Genomic DNA, 19,380 nt, shown 5'->3' with positions numbered 1-19,380 from the left:
TGCTTCCGTGTTTTTCTGGTGGTGTTAGAACATGCGTAACACATCTGGGCATACTTCTCGGTGGAAGGAAGTTGTGTTATGTAGTGCTTCAAAGCTCGTCAGAATTTTCCTTGCTTGATGGAGCATCTGTATTGTCATCAGCACTTTGTATCTTCATATTCATACAACTCCAAGTCCTTATCACTATCTTCAGTACTAGAATCATCCTGCAAAAAAAGCGTATAGCCAGTAGTCCATGGAGTGAGGGGATGTTTATAACAAGACCTATTGGTGTGTTACATTGCAGAAAATTGTTCCCACAAATATCCTGTCTTGTGGAGGAATATTTTGTTGGTTCACACACCAATGATGCAGGCCTACTTTATCCTGCATAGGCCTAACATTCCTTATTGCATGTGTGGCAGTATATGTATGCTTGTTGATCAGTGTGTGGGGCAGTATATACATGCTCGTTGATCAATGTGTGTGGCAGTTTAAGGGATAAATCCCTTGCCAGCCTGTCACTCGATTTCCATAATTTAACCAAGTATTTTTCTAGGAATTAATTAATTTTTATTTTTTATTTTGTACAAGATCTTTGTGTGTCTACATACAGTCCATTCATATTTTTTGTTATTCTCTTTGGCAAGTTATTTACGGTATAACTGAGAAACATTACGAGGGCTAGCATCCACCCATGCCTTCTATTTCAACTTTCCTCATTAAATGTAAAATAACTTGTTGCTCCTGTATTCCCTTCAAGGATGGTGGTGGTGGTAGGGATGGGCTCGATGCTAGTATGAGGCTCCTCTTTTTTTTTTTATGAGGAGCTCAGTGGAAAACTTTTTATAATCTCAATACAGTACTATATGCAATCTGTCCATCCATTTACTTCTTAAATAAATTATATTTAGTAACTCACTAGATTGGACATGCAGGAATTTGCTGATTGAAACAGAAGAATTGGCCAATTAGCAGAGTTTTGCTCCTCCAAGTGCTTTATTTACTTTTCCCTAATTGCTTGTTTATACACTTGCTAACTTAGGTAAAGTTTTTCAGGCACTGTAATTGTAGTAATGTTAATTTTCAGTAAAATTACTTATTGCTTTGATAGTCTCTATTGAATTGCATTTCTCTCTACACATACATCTGTACATATATTGGTTCAGCTGTATATACAGGCAAATATGTTAGGATTGGTATCTACATTCAATGAAAATGTGCCTAGCATCGTTCTCATGCTAGTACTTTTTCCCCCCTCTTCCTCCTATCTTCCTCATCCTTTTTTTTCATTTCCTTCCCTTCTTACTCCTAATATCTATATATGGTTAAATGATTTTTTTTCTTATTCCTACTCTTTCCTGCAGAATCAATCATCAATCAACATTCATCAGTCATCATCAATCATCATCATGCTGTTGCTATTACTGTTGCTATTGTTGCCACTGCTGCTGTTGTTGTTGCTGCTGCTACTTCATAGGAGACTGTAACTTATCGTTGTGGTCTGAATTGGATCACTGACTAGTTACACAGAGAAGTGCAAAGGAAAGGGAGCCAGAATATAGTATACAGAAGGGGAGTGGGGACCGGAGTAATGGAATGGGAAGAGGGAATAATAATAATGTTGTAGTAGTGGTGGTTAGTGGTATAAGTAGTAGTATTAATAGTAATAGTGGTGGTGGTTAATAGTAGTAGTAATAGTGTAACAGTGATACAGATGACAATAATAATAGTAATAAATCTTCATTCCTACAAGTACATGATACAACTTACACAGACCATAGATGACATCAGTAACATACTGTATAGAAAGCCCCTGGTTATGCAGAGCATTTCAGGCAAATTAAGTTAATTTTATCCCCAGGATACAACCCCCACACACTCCTCCTACCCCCTCCTCTTCTTTCCTGTTCCTTTACTGACTCTCCATTCAGCCCCCCCCCCTTGTTTTCCTTACCTCTACCGTCTTATCACCACTATCCTGTTACATAACTATTACTAATACTATGACTGCTGCTGTTTTTGCTGCTGCTGCTGTTTTTGCTGCTGCTGCTGTTTTTGCTGTTGCTGCTGTTTCTGCTGTTGCTGCTGTTTCTGCTGTTTCTCCTGCTGCTCTTGTTTCTGCTGTTTCTCCTGCTGCTCTTGTTTCTGCTGTTTCTCCTGATGCTCTTGTTTCTGCTGTTTCTCCTGCTGCTCTTGTTTCTGCTGTTGCTGTTGCTGCTACTGCTGCTGCTGCTGTTGTTGCTGCTGCTACTACTGTTGTTGTTGCTGCTACTACTGTTGTTGCTACAACTGCTGTTGTTGCTGATACTACTACTGCTGCTGTTTTTGTTGCTGCTGCTGCTGCTACTACTATCGCTGTTGTTGTTGCTGCTGTTACTACTGTTGTTGTTGCTGCTGCTATTGTTGTTGATGCTGCTGCTGCTACTACTACTGCTGCTGTTTTTGTTGCTGCTGCTGCTGCTACTACTATCGCTGTTGTTGTTGCTGCTGTTACTACTGTTGTTGTTGCTGCTGCTATTGTTGTTGATGCTGCTGCTGCTACTGTTGTTGCTGCTGCTGCTACTACTACTACTGTTGCTGCTGCTGCTGCTGCTGCTGCTGCTGTTGTTGCTGCTGCTGCTGCTGCTGCTGCTGCTGCCACTACCACTACCACTCACACTACCACCGCTGCCGCCGCCGCTGCCGGCCGCTACACTACCACTCACACTACTACCACTGCCGCTGTTGCTGCCGCTACCACCACTACCACTGCTTGTTGCCACTACCACTACCACTACCACCGTTGCCGCACCACTACCACCACCGTTGTTGCCGCCACCACCACTACTCACCGTTGTTGCTACCACTACCACCACCACCGCTGCCGCTGTTGTGCTGGCTGCTACCACTCACCGCCGTTGTTGCCGCCACCACTGCGCTTGCTACCACTACCGCTGCCGCTGCCGCCGCTGCCGCTACACCACTACTACTACCACCACTACCACACTACACTCACTACCGCTGTTGTTGCCACCACCACCGTTGTTGCTACCACCGTTGCTTGCTGCTACTACCACCGTTCGCTGCGCACCATCACCATTGCTGCTGCCACACACCACCGCTGTTGCCGCTACACCACCGTCGTTGCCACCACACTACTACCACCGTTGTTGCTGCTGCACCACCGTTGTTGCCGCTACCACCACCACTACCACCGGCCGCTGCGCCGCACTACCACTACCACTGCTGCTGTTGCCGCTCGCCACTACTACTTCACTGCGTTGCCGCTGCCATACTACCACCGTTGTTGTGCTACTACTACCACCGTTGTTGCTGCTACTACTACCACCGCCGCTGTTGCTGCCGCGTCCCACCACTACTCACTGTTGTTGCCGCTACCACTACCACCGCCGCTGTTGTTGCTGCCGCCGCTGCCGCATACTACCACTACCGCTGCTGTTGCTGCCACACTACTACCGCTGTTGCTTTCCGCTACCACTACCACGCCGTTGCCGCTGCCGCTCGCCGCTACCACTACCGCTGTTGCTGCCACCGCTACCACCGCTGTTGCTGCTGCTACTACTACTACCGCTGTGTTGCGCTGCTACACCGTTTGTTGCGCTACCACTACTACCACCGCTGCTTGTTGCCGCTGCTACCACTCGTTGTTGCTCTGCCGCCGCTGCCATACTACCCCCGTGCTGCTTGTTGCTGCTGCTACCGCCGTTGCCGCCACTCACTACTACTACTACTACCACTATACCGCCGCTGTTGCTACACTGCCGTTGCTGCTGCTGCTGCTACTACGCGCTGTTGCCGCTGCGCACTACGCTGCTCGCTGCCGCTACCACTCGCTGCTGCTGCCGCTGCACTACTACCAATTACCTGTTGCTACCACCACTTACCGCTGCTGTTGCCGCCGCCGCTACCACACTACCACCGCCGTTGTTGCCGCCGCTACTACCGCTGGTTGCGCTGCTGCACTACCGCTGCTGTTGCCGCTGCCACTACCCTGCCGTTGCCGCCGCTACTACCGCTGTTGTTGCTGCCGCCACTACCGCCGTTGCCGCCGCCATCACGCTGTGTTGCCGCCGCTGCCATCACTGCCGTTGCTGCCGCTGCTACCACCGCCGCTTGTTGCTGCGGCTACCACCGTTGCTGTGGCTACTACCGCCGTTGCGCTGCTACCGTTGCTGCCTACTAAATGTTGTTGTTGCCGCTGCCTACTACACGTTGCTGCTGCCGCTACTACGTTGCTGCCGCTACCACACTTTCCGCTGCCGCTACTACCGTCGTTGTGCCGCTCACTGTCGCTGCTGCTGCTGCCACCGCCGCTGCTTTCTGCTACCACTGATGTTGTTGCTGCACTACTGATGCTGTTGCTGCTGCTACCACCGCTGCTGCTGCTACTACCGTTGCGCTGCCACCGTTGCTGCTGCCGCTGTTGCTGCTGCTGCCACCGTTGTGCTGCTGCTACTACCGCTGTTGCTGCGCTACCACTGCTGCTTCGCCGCCGCTGCTACCACGCTGCCGCGCGCTACCGTTGCGGCCCCCGTTGGCTGCGGGCTCATACCGCCGGGCCGCTGCCTTGGGTTTCTGCTACCCGGTTGTTGCTGTGCTACTGCTGTGTTGCCGCTGCCCGCTGTTTTTTGCTGCTATACCGCGTTTGCTGCTGCACCCTGCTTTGCCCCAAAAGCCGTTTTCGTGCCACTATTTGTTGCGCTTTAAAACCCGTTGTTTCTGCCACACCGTTTTTGCCGCTGCCGTTACCATCCATTGTTGCCACCGCTGTGTTGCTGCCGTACACGTTGTTTTTGGCCCCTACCGCCGGGCGGGGCACACCGCTGTTGTTTCGCGCCGCACTACCCTTGTTTTTGGGTGGCCCCCTGGTACCTTTCCGCGCGCTAGCATTGTCCGCCACTACTTGTTGGTTGCCGTGGGTTTTCCGTTGTTGTTGCTGCTGCCCAACGGGTGCGCTGCCACCACGCTTTTTTTGCGCCGCCACGTGCTGTTGCCCGGGACTACCATTTGCGCCGCCGCGGACCGTTTCTGCCGGTAATTTTTCGCTGGAGTTGGGGGATGTTTCCGCTGGACCGTTGCCGCCATTTGCCGCTGGAGTGCCGCTGGCAGTTGCGCTGGTACCGGCCCGGCTGCTGCTGCTACTACTGTTGCTACTGCTGCTACTACTGTTGCTGCTGCTGCTACTACTGTTGCTGCTGCTGCTACTACTTGTGTTGCTGCTGCTGCTACTACTTGTGTTGCTGCTGCTACTACTTGTGTTTCTGTTGCTGCTGCTATTTGTGTTGCTGCTGCTGCTGCTACTACTACTGTTGCTGCTGCTGCTGCTGTTACTACTACTGTTGTTGCTGCTGCTACTACTGTTGTTGCTGCTGCTACTACTGTTGTTGCTGCTGCTACTACTGTTGCTACTGCTGCTACTGTTGTTGTTGCTGCTGCTACTACTGTTGTTGCTGCTACTACTGTTGTTGCTGCTGCTGCTACTACTGTTGCTACTGCTGCTACTACTGTTGCTGCTGCTGCTACTACTGTTGCTGCTGCTGCTACTACTGTTGCTGCTGCTGCTACTACTTGTGTTGCTGCTGCTGCTACTACTTGTGTTGCTGCTGCTACTACTTGTGTTTCTGTTGCTGCTGCTATTTGTGTTGCTGCTGCTGCTGCTACTACTACTGTTGCTGCTGCTGCTGCTGTTACTACTACTGTTGTTGCTGCTGCTACTACTGTTGTTGCTGCTGCTACTACTGTTGTTGCTGCTGCTACTACTGTTGTTGCTGCTGCTACTACTGTTGCTGCTGCTACTACTGTTGTTGCTGCTGCTGCTGCTACTACTACTGTTGTTGCTGCTGCTGCTGCTACTACTACTGTTGCTGCTGCTGCTGCTGCTGCTACTACTACTACTGTTGTTGCTGCTGCTGCTACTACTGTTGCTGCTGCTGCTGCTGCTGCTAGTACTGTTGCTGCTGCTGCTGCTGCTGCTGCTGCTAGTACTGTTGCTGCTGATACTACTACTGCTGTTGTTGCTGCTGCTACTACTGTTGTTGTTGCTGCTGCTGCTACTGTTGTTGTTGCTGCTGCTACTACTGTTGTTGTTGCTGCTGCTGCTACTACTACTATTGTTGCTGCTGCTGCTGCTGCTGCTGCTGCTACTACTGTTGTTGTTGCTGCTGCTACTACTGTTGTTGTTGCTGCTGCTACTACTGTTGTTGTTGCTGCTGCTACTACTGTTGTTGTTGCTGCTGCTACTACTGTTGTTGTTGCTGCTGCTGCTACTACTACTATTGTTGCTGCTGCTGCTACTACTGTTGTTGCTGCTGCTGCTACTGTTGCTGCTGCTGCTGCTACTACTACTGCTGCTGCTGCTGCTGCTGCTGCTGCTGCTGCTGCTGCTGCTGCTGCTGCTGCTGCTGCTGCTACTGCTGCTGCTGCTGCTGCTGCTGCTGCTACTGCTGTTGCTGCTGCTACTGCTGTTACTGCTGTTGCTGCTGCTGCTACTGCTGTTGCTGATGCTTCTGCTGTTGTTACTGCTGCTGTTGTTACTGCTACTGTTGTTGCTGCTACTGCTGTTGCTGCTACTGCTGATTTACTGCTGCTGCTTCTGCTGCTGCTGTTTCTACTGCTGCTGTTGCTTCTACTGCTGCTGTTGCTGCTACTACTGCTGATGTTGCTGCTACTACTACTGCTGTTGCTTCTACTGTTGCTGTTTCTGCTGCTGCTACTGCTGCTGTTGTAGATATTACTACTCAACCTAATACTGTTACTGCTCTGCTACTAATTACAAACTCTAAGTACAGTAGTTTCATTAACTTGAGTCAGTCTTTCCCACTTGTCACCAGTCCCTGTTATTTCTTTTCATGGAAACATGTAAAATGATTTCATTTATATTATTTTTATATTGCTGGGGAAGCACTTGACTCACTGGGCAAAGGGAGATAATCAGGTGTTATATGAGGAATGGAAGATTATCAGGACTCGAGAAATTATAACAGTTTCAAATGGATCAAAATGGATGAGGTTTGAACCTATGGCAAGTGAGTCTTAAAACTCGCAGGCCATTATGTGAACATTATTACTTGTGTAATTTTTTTTTTATTAACACATCGGCTGTTTCCCACCAAGGATGGGTGGCCTGAAAAAGAAGAACTTTAATCGTCATTCACTCCAGCACTGTCTTGCCAGAGGAGTGCTTACACTACAGTTATAAAACTGCAACATTAACACCCCTCCTTCAGAGTGCAGGCACTGTACTTCCCATCTCCAGGAATCAAGTCCGGCCTGCCGGTTTCCCTGAATCCCTTCATTAATGTTACCTTGCTTACACTCCAACAGCACGTCAAGTCCTAAAAACTATTTGTCTCCATTTGCTCCTATCTAACACGTTTGGAAGTTGAAGCCCCTCACACACAAAACCTCCTTAACCCCCTCCCTTCAACCTTTCCTAGGCTGACCCCTACCCCACCTTCCCTCCACTACAGATTTATACACTCTCAAAGTCATTCTGTTTTGTTCCATCCTTTCTACATGTCCAAACCATCTCAATAACCCCTCCTCAGCCTTCTGGATAATAGTTTTGGTAATCCCACACCTTCTCCTAATCTCCAAACTATGGATTCTCTGCATTATATTCACACCACACATTGCCCTCAGACATGACATCTCCACTGCCTTCAGCCTTCTTATTGCAACATTCACAACCCATGCCTCACACCCATACAAGAACATTGATATAACTATCATACATTCCCTTCTTTGCTTTCATGGATGAAGTTCTTTGTCTCCACAGACTCCTCAGTGTTCCACTCACCTTTTTCCCCTCATCAATTCTGTGATTTACCTCATCTTTCCTAAGCCTATCTGCTGACACATCTACTCCCAAATATCTGAATACATTCACCTCCTCTATACTCTCTCCTTCCAATCTGTTATCCAATCTTCTGTTACCTAATTTTTTATCCTCATCACCTTACTCTTTCCTATATTCACTTTTAATCTCCCTCTCGCCTACATACTCTAACCTGAGCCTCACTATCCTCGTAAAAACTTTTCACCGCTTTCAGTAACCTACCTCCTATTCCATACATTTGCAACATCTGCCACATTGCTTCCCTATCCACCCTATCGTACACCTTTTCCAAATCCATAAATGCCACAAAAACCTCTTTCTTTCATTCTTTCAACACACCAGCCGTATCCCACCGAGGCGGGGTGGCCCAAAAGGAAAAACGAAAGTTTCTTCTTTTACATTTAGTAATATATACAGAAGAGGGGGTTACTATCCCCTTGCTTCTGGCATTTTAGTCGCCTCTTACAACACACATGGCTTACGGAGGAAGAATTCTGTTCCACTTCCCCATGGAGATAAGAGGAAATAAACAAGAACAAGAACTAGTAAGAAAATAGAAGAAAACCCAGAGGGGTGTGTATATATATGCTTGTACATGTATGTGTAGTGTGACCTAAGTGTAAGTAGAAGTAGCAAGACGTACCTGAAACCTTGCATGTTTATGAGACAGAAAAATGGACACCAGCAATCCTGCCATGTCTAAATACTGTTCATTTCTATGTTTCATTGCAAACACTTGGTCTACTTGTGTAGTGTATATATACATTTCCTAGCAACATTTACAGGCAGGCTCCCTGGCCAAAATGTTAAATTAGACGCATGTACAACACTTAGGTATCTTTATTGAGGAAACGTTTCGCCACACAGTGGCTTCATTAGTCCTATACAAAGAAGAATGGTGAAAATCAGAAGGAGTTTGAGATAATCAGTCCCTCAGCCTGGAGTCAATGTAATCGGTCCATCAGTCTTGAAAAGAATGCACTATATGCCCAAAAGTGGCTTCTACACCGTAGACAGGCGAGGTGAAGCAGTCAGAGGTGATATATTGGACAAATCCATAAGTGGAAGTAGGTCATACCTATAGGTTAGACAGGGAAGAATTCCCTGTATCAGGATCCCAAGATGTTACTGTGTCTGACAGGAATGTAGATAAATGGTTTATAGAACCGACAAGATGAATTTATCATTTTGTCAGTTTTGTGAACCATTAATATACATTTTCGGCCAAGCCTTAGTCACGTGACCCCCCACACATAGGCTGTCCCTCACAAGCCTCCATGTCAGATTCATCCAGGCATAGCAAGTGGGCAGATGCGATAGGCTGGCTTTCTCTACGAATGCCAATATAATGCCTCATAAAGGTCTGCAGTTGTTTCCTTTGCTATCATCGCTCCAAAAAAGCCTCCTAACAATTCTGTCTGTTATTGTTACTGTTGCTTTTGTTGTTTCTGCTGCTGCTTTGGGTGGCTACAATCTTAATTTCTTGCCCTTGTGCTTGTTCCCTGTAACGCAGTTCATTCCCCACCTCAAGTGTGTGGTGCGGATGTTAGAGTACTTGGGTACTTTGTCGTGTGTGTTGAATAAAACTATCATCACAGCCTAAATTACATACATTTGAAATTTAGAGTTCTTGTAGGAGTCTGTGGGGTGTGGAGGGAATCAGTGGGGTGTGGTGGGAATCAATGGGGTGTGGAGGGAATCAGTGGGGTGTGGTGGGAATCAATGGGGTGTGGAGGGGATCAGTGGGGTGTGGAGGGGATCTATTGTTATGGCAAGAAACTTGAACTTTCAATGTTTTATAATGCAGCACAGTATTTGCAACCACTTTGAATGCTTGGTAATAACATTCTTTAGTTAGATAGTACTAGTTGGATAATAAGTTTGTTTATCCTCCCTTCACCACATCACAATATTTCTTTGTTGTGATACAGAACACTGCATCATTGTATTTCGTAGACTGGCCTACTGGCAGGTGTATGTGTTTTCCCTGCCTTCTTTACTGCAGCATGTGTTGAAGCGGTATGAACTGTGACCTATAATTCATTAGAGATGTTTTGTATATGCTTTGTAATGATCTAATCATTTTGTTTTTCTGCAGGTGGACTTAGAACCTCAGGGGAAGCTTCATGTGGTAATTGAATTAAAATGGGCCGAACCAGAAGATGGAAATATCCGCCCTCGAGAATTCAGGGAACGGCAGGGCTTCAACCGCCGGCGGGGAGCTATGAGGAGGCGTGTTCATCAGGTATGGTCACACTTTTATTTTTTGTAATTAATTAAACCAGAGAGAGTTGTTAAAAGATTAAGAGATGATATTTTGTATTCGTGTATTTGCACGCCTCTGGCAAGACAGTGATAGTGTGGATGACGGTGAAAGTGTTTCTCTTTTGGGTCGCCCTGCCTCAGTAGGGGAGAGCCAGCGTGTAAAAAAGAAAATTAGTAGAGCAGTGATTTAAACAAATTAATTAACAGTGCAGTAAACCTGTAGGGGCTTGAATATTCAGTGGCCTTGTGTGACCGTGTTAAAGCGGAATGAGTGGAGACAAATTTAGAAAATTTACTTAATATATCTGGTATCTTATTTTCATTAATAAGATATATTGGCATATCATGTAGGTTATCATTTGTAAAAAATAATGATTAGGATAAAAGGATTGCAGTTGATACACAAGCAGTAGCTGCAAACTTTATTTAGAGAATTTTCACCTGCACAGCAAGCAGACTTTATCAAGTTTTGATAAAGGCTTGATGAAGTCTATTGCACGGATAAAATCTTGAATAAAGTCTCCAGTTGCTGCCTGTGTGTTTATTAGCAACAGCTTGTCAGTAGTCCTGTACCTTTCATTGCTAGAACAAAGAGATTTGGATGTGGGAAAGTCGTTGAGCTAGAAAAATGTTGGATAATTGTATCTATTAGCTGGTTGTTCAGTTAAAATGTTGGATAATTGTATCTATTAGATGGTTGTTCAGTTAAAATGTTGGATAATTGATTCTATTAGATGGTTGTTCAGTAAAAATGTTGGATAATTGAAATCCTCGAAGATGGAAGCCTTCAAATTTGTAGGGATTACTGTAGATGTATCACTGGATGATGTCTCTGACATACATGGTAAGTCACATAGGACTTGTGGAAAGAAAAAGAAAGTTGTGGAGCAGTGTGGAAAGAGAAAAATTTGTCATAGGATGCAACCTTTAGAAAGTTTCTGAATACTGTATAGTGGGGCCAACATTTTTGTATGGATGTGAACCATGGTCTTTGAATTTTCCATCAAGAGGAATAATCTTTGGAATTTTATATGGTGTTTGAATGTTTGGAAGGTAGTGTCGACAGTGGAAGTCTGTGGAATTTGGATGTACATGAATGGTATATACTACTGAAGATGAATTAGATGCTTGTGCAATATCTGGGTATCTTTATTTGTAGATGTTTTGCCACCCAGTGGCTTCATCAATACAATACAAAGGCATAATGTGAAGAATATAGATATAATCAGTCTCTCAGCTGAGGAACTGATTATTGCACCTTTTGTATATAGTTCTACATTCTTGACATTATGTCCCTGTATTGATAAAGCAACTTGATGGTGAAACATCTACAAAGATACCCAGATGTTGCATATGAAAATTTGGCTACCTGGAATCAAGTTCTAAAAGTTAGGAAATAAAGTATACTGTGTAGTTGAATTCTGAATCTAATTTGGCCTCAGACTAGGCTGTGAGGGTAGAAATACCCTCAGAGCCAGTCACAGGTATGTCATGGTTGGGGAGATGGCGGTGTTGTGGAAAGGCAATTAGAGAGAGATTGAAAATATTCTTTGGGTCACTCTGCCTAGGTGGGTAGTGAACAATGAGTTAATGAGAATTGTTAATTAAAAGGAGAATAATTAATTTATTTCTTTTGAAGTTTTACCGTCAACAATAAGGCTAGCAGACTGTCAGCTGTTTTAGATGTGTCCTCATAGTTAGTGTTTACTAACAGTATTTAAAGTAATGTTTTTTGAGGTGAGTGGGATTAAATTCATCCCTGTAAAGAACACTGTAATAATATGGTAAATTTAATACTAAATTTAACTTTCAGGTCAATGGTCACAAGTTCATGGCTACTTTCCTACGACAGCCAACCTTTTGTTCGCACTGCAGAGATTTTATATGGGGATTAGGGAAACAGGGTTACCAATGTCAAGTATGCACCTGCGTCATCCACAAGCGGTGTCATCAGTCCGTCGTCACACGATGCCCAGGAAGCAAGAGTATAGAAACGACCTCAGAGGAGCCATCAGTGAAGGTATAGATTTTAGGATCATTTATGCTTGATCACAGAAGTGTTGTGTATCTAACTGCAAGTAGTTACTCCTTTTTCATAAGAAAAATTTAGTGGTAATTTAAATAGTACAGTACAGTGGACCCCCGCTTTACGATCACCTCCCAATGCGACCAATTTTGTAAGTGTATTTATGTAAGTGCGTTTGTACGTGTATGTTTGGGGTCTGAAATGGACTAATCTAATTCACAGTATTCCTTATGGGAACAAATTCGTTCAGTACTGGCACCTGAACATACTTCTGGAATGAAATAATATCGTAAACCGGGGGTCCACTGTATACAGTGGACCCCCGATTAACGATATTTTTTCATTCCAGAAGTATGTTCAGGTGCCAGTACTGACCGAATTTGTTCCCATAAGGAATATTGTGAAGTAGATTAGTCCATTTCAGACCCCCAAACATACACGTACAAATGCACTTATATAAATACACTTACATAATTGGTCACATTAGGAGGTGATCGTTAAGCGGGGGTCCACTGTACATGTATTACAGGTTTCATTGATATTGTGGGCTTAAGATTACCTATTTGTACCTATAAAAGCATAGTCATTTTTATGCTGTCCTATATTTAATCTCCTAATAGGTGTAATAGCAAGGGGCTATTAACCCCCTTCTCCTATATACATCTATTACTAAATTTAAAAAGAGAAACTTTTGTTTTTCTTTTTAGGCCAGTTTGTTGAAAGAAGAATCAGGTGTAATAAATATCCCCTGATGGGAATATCCCTCCAGCAGGGACTACAGATGAAGGAGGGATAACTTCTGCAGAAAGGCATTAGTCAGAGGGTGGTTCGGACATTTGGGGAGGGTGGAGCAGAAATAGATTTAGGATGCAGTAGTTCCCCCAGATTCGCGGGGGTTATGTTCCAAGACCACCCGTGAATTTGGAAAAGCCGTGAATTCTGGACATGGTTAAAAAAAAATGCCTATTTTTATAGTTTAGACCCTAAATATGCCTCCAAAACACTTTAATTTAATTTCAGACTCAGCTTCATGCATCACCCTTAAAAGAAAAAAAAAAGAATGTAAAGAGAAGCCCCTATACAGTACTGTACTGCTATGTCTCCTGCAGTGCTAGAATGTAAAATACCAATGTTACCCCCATATGTGCTGTAATTCGTGCAAGGGTATATATACAGTAATAATTTAGTAAAAGTAAAGTTAAATGTATGGGTACTTGTCAATAATGAATGATACTGATTGATGATGATGATGATGATGAATTAGTATTGTATTTTATATGGGAATTTTGCTGAATTTGTTAATATTTATGTTACAGAATTATTAAATTATATTTTTCGTAATATTTAGCATTAAAGCGCACAAAAAAATATATATTGCCACGAAAAAAGTAAAAGAAAATTCAGTGAACTTGTGGGGATTTCCGCAAACAATTATTAGTTAGGTTCTAAGGAAAAATCCACGAATTTGCAGGGGTCCACTGTATAAATCTGGAGTGGAAAGAATGAGGTGCAGGGGCCATCCCAGGAAGAGTTGGAGGGAGGGTGTGAAAGTGATTTTATGTAGTAGGGGCTTTATCATCCAGCAGGTGTGGATGAATGTGTTCACACTCAGACTTCCTGTTGGAGTGTGAACAAGGTGACATTCATGAAGGGGTTCAGAGAAACTAGTTATCCAGACTTGTCCTGGAGGTGGAATGTAAAATGTCAACACTTGGAAGGGAGATGGGGGGTGCTGTAGTTTGGAGGATCATTTGAATTGTGATATTTGGCAATATGGTGATTTTTTTTTAAGTTACCTTACATTCATTGGAGATAATGATGAAAAAAAAAAATTACAATACAGATTTGTTAGTAAAGTCATCAATAGTTGATATATAGTTGGAAGTTGAGCACAGTATTGTATTTACATTTAAGTGAATATATACAGTATACAGGAAGGTCCCCCTTACACAGCAGGTTGGGTTCCAGGCTGCTGCTGTAAAGTAAAACATTGCATATTTTTTTTTCACTTTCAAATCCATATAAAAGCCTGATAGCATGTTTACACTGTCATATATTGAGTGAGTAATATAGCTAAGCTTAAAATATGCATATACAGTACACACATTACATACCTTAAAATATATTTGCCCTTAGCTTATAGTGAGTGGTGACTGTTTATTGTAGGAAGTCTGAATAAATCAAGATTGAAAATAATTGAAAACCATTCTAAAGCCAAACACTGTAAAGAAAGACCTGCCTGTACTTTATTTAAAGATAGAATTGCTCCTTTGCTATCAGCTAGGATTCTGCTTATAAATCTGTATATATTCTCTGTAATAACATTCTTCACTTGAAGCTTTAAGCATTTTGTATTTTTTGCACCTAATGAACTGATGTGTTTATTAAGTTTTTTTAATTAAGAAAATTTTTTCATTTTATTTTCAGGGAAGTGGTCAGCAGCGTTTCAATGTCAATGTGCCACACCGGTTTTCTGTTCACTCGTACAAGCGGTTTACTTTCTGCGACCATTGTGGTTCACTGCTCTATGGCCTTATCCGTCAGGGTCTCCAGTGTGAAGGTGAGGATCACACTGATCTTATCATTTCTTAACATCTCTGAAATAGTATTACAGCACTTCAGAATTTTTTTTTTAAACTTGTAGCATGAGCTTGTAAGATGGTAGGTAAATCTCACAAACTACAGTACCACCTGCATTCACTATATTAATCTTATTTTTTTTCTCTGTGTTTCTTAGTAGTTCTTCATCCTGTAGTGTTTTCAGTTTAGAAGGCCTGGTCTGAGATCAGGTTGTAGGGGTGATGATTCCCTCTGAACCAGTAACTAATATAATCGTCTATTGAAAGCTGTCTGTTTAACAAGGTATAGTTTAATTTTTCTTTAAGGAAGATGAAAACTAATTTTTAACAATTGCTTATTATTTATTGACATTTAATTACTGTATCTTATTTAGGTTGATATAAATTTTTTTTCCTGTAATTCCAATTATACGAAGGCCAGATAATAAAGCCTCTGTAATTAAAGTACCCTTATGTTGTTTCTAGGTCAAATAATAATCTTGGTTTTGTTTTATTCACTTGATAATTTTGTTCGTCACATTTATTAATAAGATTGAGAGCACTAACCTTGCTTTTATCTTTATTTTCAGTATGCAATATGAATGTTCACAAGAGATGCCAGAAAAATGTAGCGAACAATTGTGGGATAGACGTCAAACAGTTATCTGAAATCCTCACAGCCATGGGAATACGTCCTCAAGATGAACCAGGGAAACGCAAAAAGAAAGTACGTTGCACCTTTGCTGTCTTTTTTCTTCATTTTTGGGTGTGATGAAGAATTACACGTGTGCAACACCTAGTTATCTTTATTGTAGATATTTCACCATCCAATGGCTTTATCAATAAAAATTCAAGAACTTAATAGGAAAATGGTACAACTATATACAAAAGACAAGGTAATCAGTCCCTCAGCCTTTTAATTGAAGAGCACTGCAGTGTTCAAGACTACAGTGTTGCATGTGTAATTCTTCAACTTGTGGGTTTTGTATACCATACATGTACATTTTTTGGTATCAGTGTGATGGCCATGGTGGTAGGGTTCTGCACATGTGAAAAACTTTAATGGTATGAATACTGAGAGGCATAAAGAATTTGATATAAAATAGAGGTCAATTCTAGGCAGTGGATTTATTGGCCATATCCTCTTTTTAAAGATGCATTATAATTTTAGAAGTGGTTATCTCATAGTGATGGCTTTTATTCTCTAGAAACATTCTAATTGCAGTTTGTTGTTAGTTTCAAATTCCCATAGTCCTTGACATATTACTCTTCAGTGCAACACATGCTCAATACTGTTCATAGATATAGGGTGACAGATAGGCATAGCATGCCAGAGGTTCTTTGTTTCCCCATTTTTGGAAACATAAACACATATGCAGTTTAATGTGATCCTTTATTGACAACGTTTCACCCACACAGTGGGCTTTTTCAAGTCACACACAGATCTGTGTGTGACTTGAAAAAGCCCACTGTGTGGGTGAAACGTTGTCAATAAAGGATCACATTAAACTGCATATGTGTTTGTTTCCATTGTGTCGGTATTTTATACCATTTATTTTTCCCCATTTTTGTTTGTCTTTTATAGCTTCCTCCTCCATACATGCATGTATGACCTCCCATTGTATGTCACTCCTGTTCTTCAAGCTCATATAGCTTGAAGAATAAAAAATCTCAGTACCATTACTGGAACAATTCACAAATCTGCACTTAAGAGAGGAAACTTATGACAACTGTTCAGTCTGTCTTGGAAAACTGTCAAGTCTCAACTGGTCTAGGACAGATTGAACATTGCATGTTATTAGTGAACCCTTATAACTTGTGTCAACAAACAGGGTGATGTATAACAAGTCTGTTAGATGCTTGACCATGCATTTATGCTGGACCAGTAAGCCAGTGGAAGGCCTCGGTCAGATGACCAGAGGCTCCAGCTGCAGGTCATCATATGACTAAGACACACATCAGGAAACACTTGTCCTGTTTCCTGACAAGCCTTACCTTACCTAACCTAATCTGTGCTGAGTTAATAATGGTGGGATTTTACTTGTCACTATAAATTTCATACATTTGGCACTACCATCTACTATTTCTTCTTTCTCTTGATTATTTTGTCTTCTGCATCTACTGCTACTTGCACTTCTTTTTAATGCTGGGTATATTCCATGAGGGAAAAAAGGTGAGTGGTGCGTTGAGGTATATGTGGAGACAAAAAACGTTATCTATGGAGGCAAAGAAGGGAATGTATGAAAGTATAGTAGTACCAACACTCTTATATGGGTGTGAAGCTTGGGTTGTGAATGCAGCAGTGAGGAGGCGGTTGGAGGCAATGGAGATGTCCTGTCTAAGGGCGATGTGTGGTGTAAATATTATGCAGAAAATTTGGAGTGTGGAAATTAGGAGAAGGTGTGGAGTTAATAAAAGTATTAGTCAGAGGGCTGAAGAGGGGTTGTTGAGGTGGTTTAGTCATTTAGAGAGAATGGATCAAAGTAGAATGACATTGAGAGCATTTAAATCTGTAGGGGAAGGAAGGCGGGGTAGGGGTCGTCCTCGAAAAGGTTAGAAAGAAGGGGTAAGGGAGGTTTTATGGGCAAGGGGCTTGGACTTCCAGCAGGCGTGCATGAGCGTGTTCGATAGGAGTGAATGGAGACGAATGGTATTTGGGACCAGACGAGCTGTTGGAGTGTGAGCAGGGTAATATTTAGTGAAGGAATTCAGGGAAACCAGTTATTTTTATATAGCCAGACTTGAGTCCTGGAAATGGGAAGTACAATGCCTGCACTATAAAGGAGGGGTTTGGGATATTGGCAGTTTGGAGGGATATGTTGCGTATCTTTATTCATATATGCTTCTAAACTGTTGTGTTCTGAGCACCTCTGCAAAAACAGTGATTATGTATGAGTGAGGTAAAAGTGTTGAATGATGATGAAAACATTTTCTTTTTGGGTATTTTCTTTCTTTTTGGGTCACCCTGCCTTGGTGGGAGACGACCGACTTGTTAAAAAAAAAAAAAAAAAAAAATATTCCATTCCTGGATATTTGGTCATTGGTACACATATTGGTTCTCTTTTAATGCTTTGCTGCTCTGTACTTTATCTCATGTAAGTGTATACTTGCAGTGGTAGCTTTTCTTTTGTTTCATTAATCCTTATATCTTTTTACTATTAACTGTTTTACTGGTATCAGCTGGTTTAGAGATACAAAAAATATTTTGAAATAGTCATCTTTGACCATAATGTCTCTTATGAGATAAAAGATGCTTTCTGCAAATGGTGTATATTAAAATTTTTGCTAATGTTAAATGTCATTATTTTTTTTTTTAAAGTTAGTAGAACATAGTTTTACACAAGATTTTAAACCACAGAATGTTTCAAGAAATTAATATAAACTTACTTATTTGTACATTTTTTTTTTTCAACAAGTCTCCCACCGATTATATATTCCCTCTTATACTGAAACTAGTTTTTTGAAATATTATTTAAAGAAAGAAATATTTTTCAGTAAAACTTTGATATAACAGATCTCCATTTAACAGATTTTGGTTCCTTTGACAACTACTATTGGGTTATAGAGCTGGGATGGCCTAAGGGCTGTTGTAGCTCTTTAACTCAGCAATACTCAGCCTAGGAGCTGTCACAACCCTCCAACAGAACAGTAACAAGAACTCACTGTGATCCTGGCCTTAATATTTCAATAATTTTTTTTATTATTTTTGTGTTATGCTCTCAAACATGGGGGGTATAACATTATGCATCTTAATTAGTAGATCTATATCTGGGAGTATACATTTCATCATTCAAAAAAATAATGAAAACTAGCTATGGAATATTACTGTCACGGTCCCCATCACGAGTTATATTGTGCTCTTTTATGGGAAAACGCGATTAGCTGTAGAGTATTTCACTCTTACCGTTTCACTCCTTCAGTCGCTCTCTAGGTCATTAAGCTTTTAATGCTGTAAATATGAAAGATAATTTACCAGTGTGGCACAGTGACATAGTCATAGATTGTCTCACATACACAGATGTGATTACTATTTATTTAGGCCTGTAACTATCATGGTGATAATTTATTTATGGATATAAACATCAGTTTCCTCACATTTTAACCCTGATAATGCAAAGGATAAGAAAGCAATGTGTGTGTACTTGTGTGTGTACAACGTAAATTGTGTCGAGTAATGATTTATCGGATAATCTGTGTTATCAAATAGTTTTTCCCTATTGGACTGCTAAATTGAAGTTTTACTGTATTTCTTATTACTTTACATAAGCATACAAGTCTTCAAAAGTCACAGAAGTGTAAAAAGAATTTTTTTTTTGTAATTAGTGTTTAATATATTTGTAATAAAAATGGCTTTCCTCAGTCAATCAGTGAACCATCCAAATTACCAACATCAGCTTCAGCCTCTGTGAGTGTCCCGGGAAGCATTAGTGAAATTGAAGAGCTGGGAACAATGAAGGATGAGGAACTGAGACTAAGGATCGAGGCTCAGAGAATTATGGAACTGAAGATGAAAGATCGATGTCCAGAGGAAGAACAAGATACGAGGCGTGAGTAAAGATAAGCCACTTGTTGCATAGTGATGGTGTTAGCAGTAAGCACAGTTTAGAAGATGAACTAATTTTGAATGCTGTTTCCTCCCTCACTGTAATGTAAGCAGCTGTTGGTTTGAAGTAACAGATAAGAAAGTAGGCAGAAAGTAGTATGCTTGGGGA

General features: G+C 42.1%; 1 protein-coding gene across 3 annotated transcripts in view; it reads left to right on the top strand.

The window, feature by feature from the left end:
* Pkc98E (Protein kinase C) overlaps positions 1-19,380 on the top strand; it is a 107,152-nt gene that overhangs the window by 55,843 nt on the left and 31,929 nt on the right. For all 3 annotated transcript variants that reach the window (XM_070101179.1, XM_070101178.1, XM_070101181.1), the window contains exons 2-6: positions 9,918-10,064; positions 11,898-12,104; positions 14,538-14,670; positions 15,259-15,395; positions 19,029-19,215. In XM_070101179.1, coding sequence (XP_069957280.1) covers positions 9,918-10,064; positions 11,898-12,104; positions 14,538-14,670; positions 15,259-15,395; positions 19,029-19,215 — 811 coding nt within the window. The remainder of the gene's footprint in view (positions 1-9,917; positions 10,065-11,897; positions 12,105-14,537; positions 14,671-15,258; positions 15,396-19,028; positions 19,216-19,380) is intronic.

The sequence above is a fragment of the Cherax quadricarinatus genome, chromosome 76 (assembly GCF_038502225.1).
Source record: "Cherax quadricarinatus isolate ZL_2023a chromosome 76, ASM3850222v1, whole genome shotgun sequence".
Classification (NCBI taxonomy): Eukaryota; Metazoa; Arthropoda; class Malacostraca; order Decapoda; family Parastacidae; genus Cherax; species Cherax quadricarinatus.
This window is presented reverse-complemented; position numbering and strand designations above follow the sequence as displayed.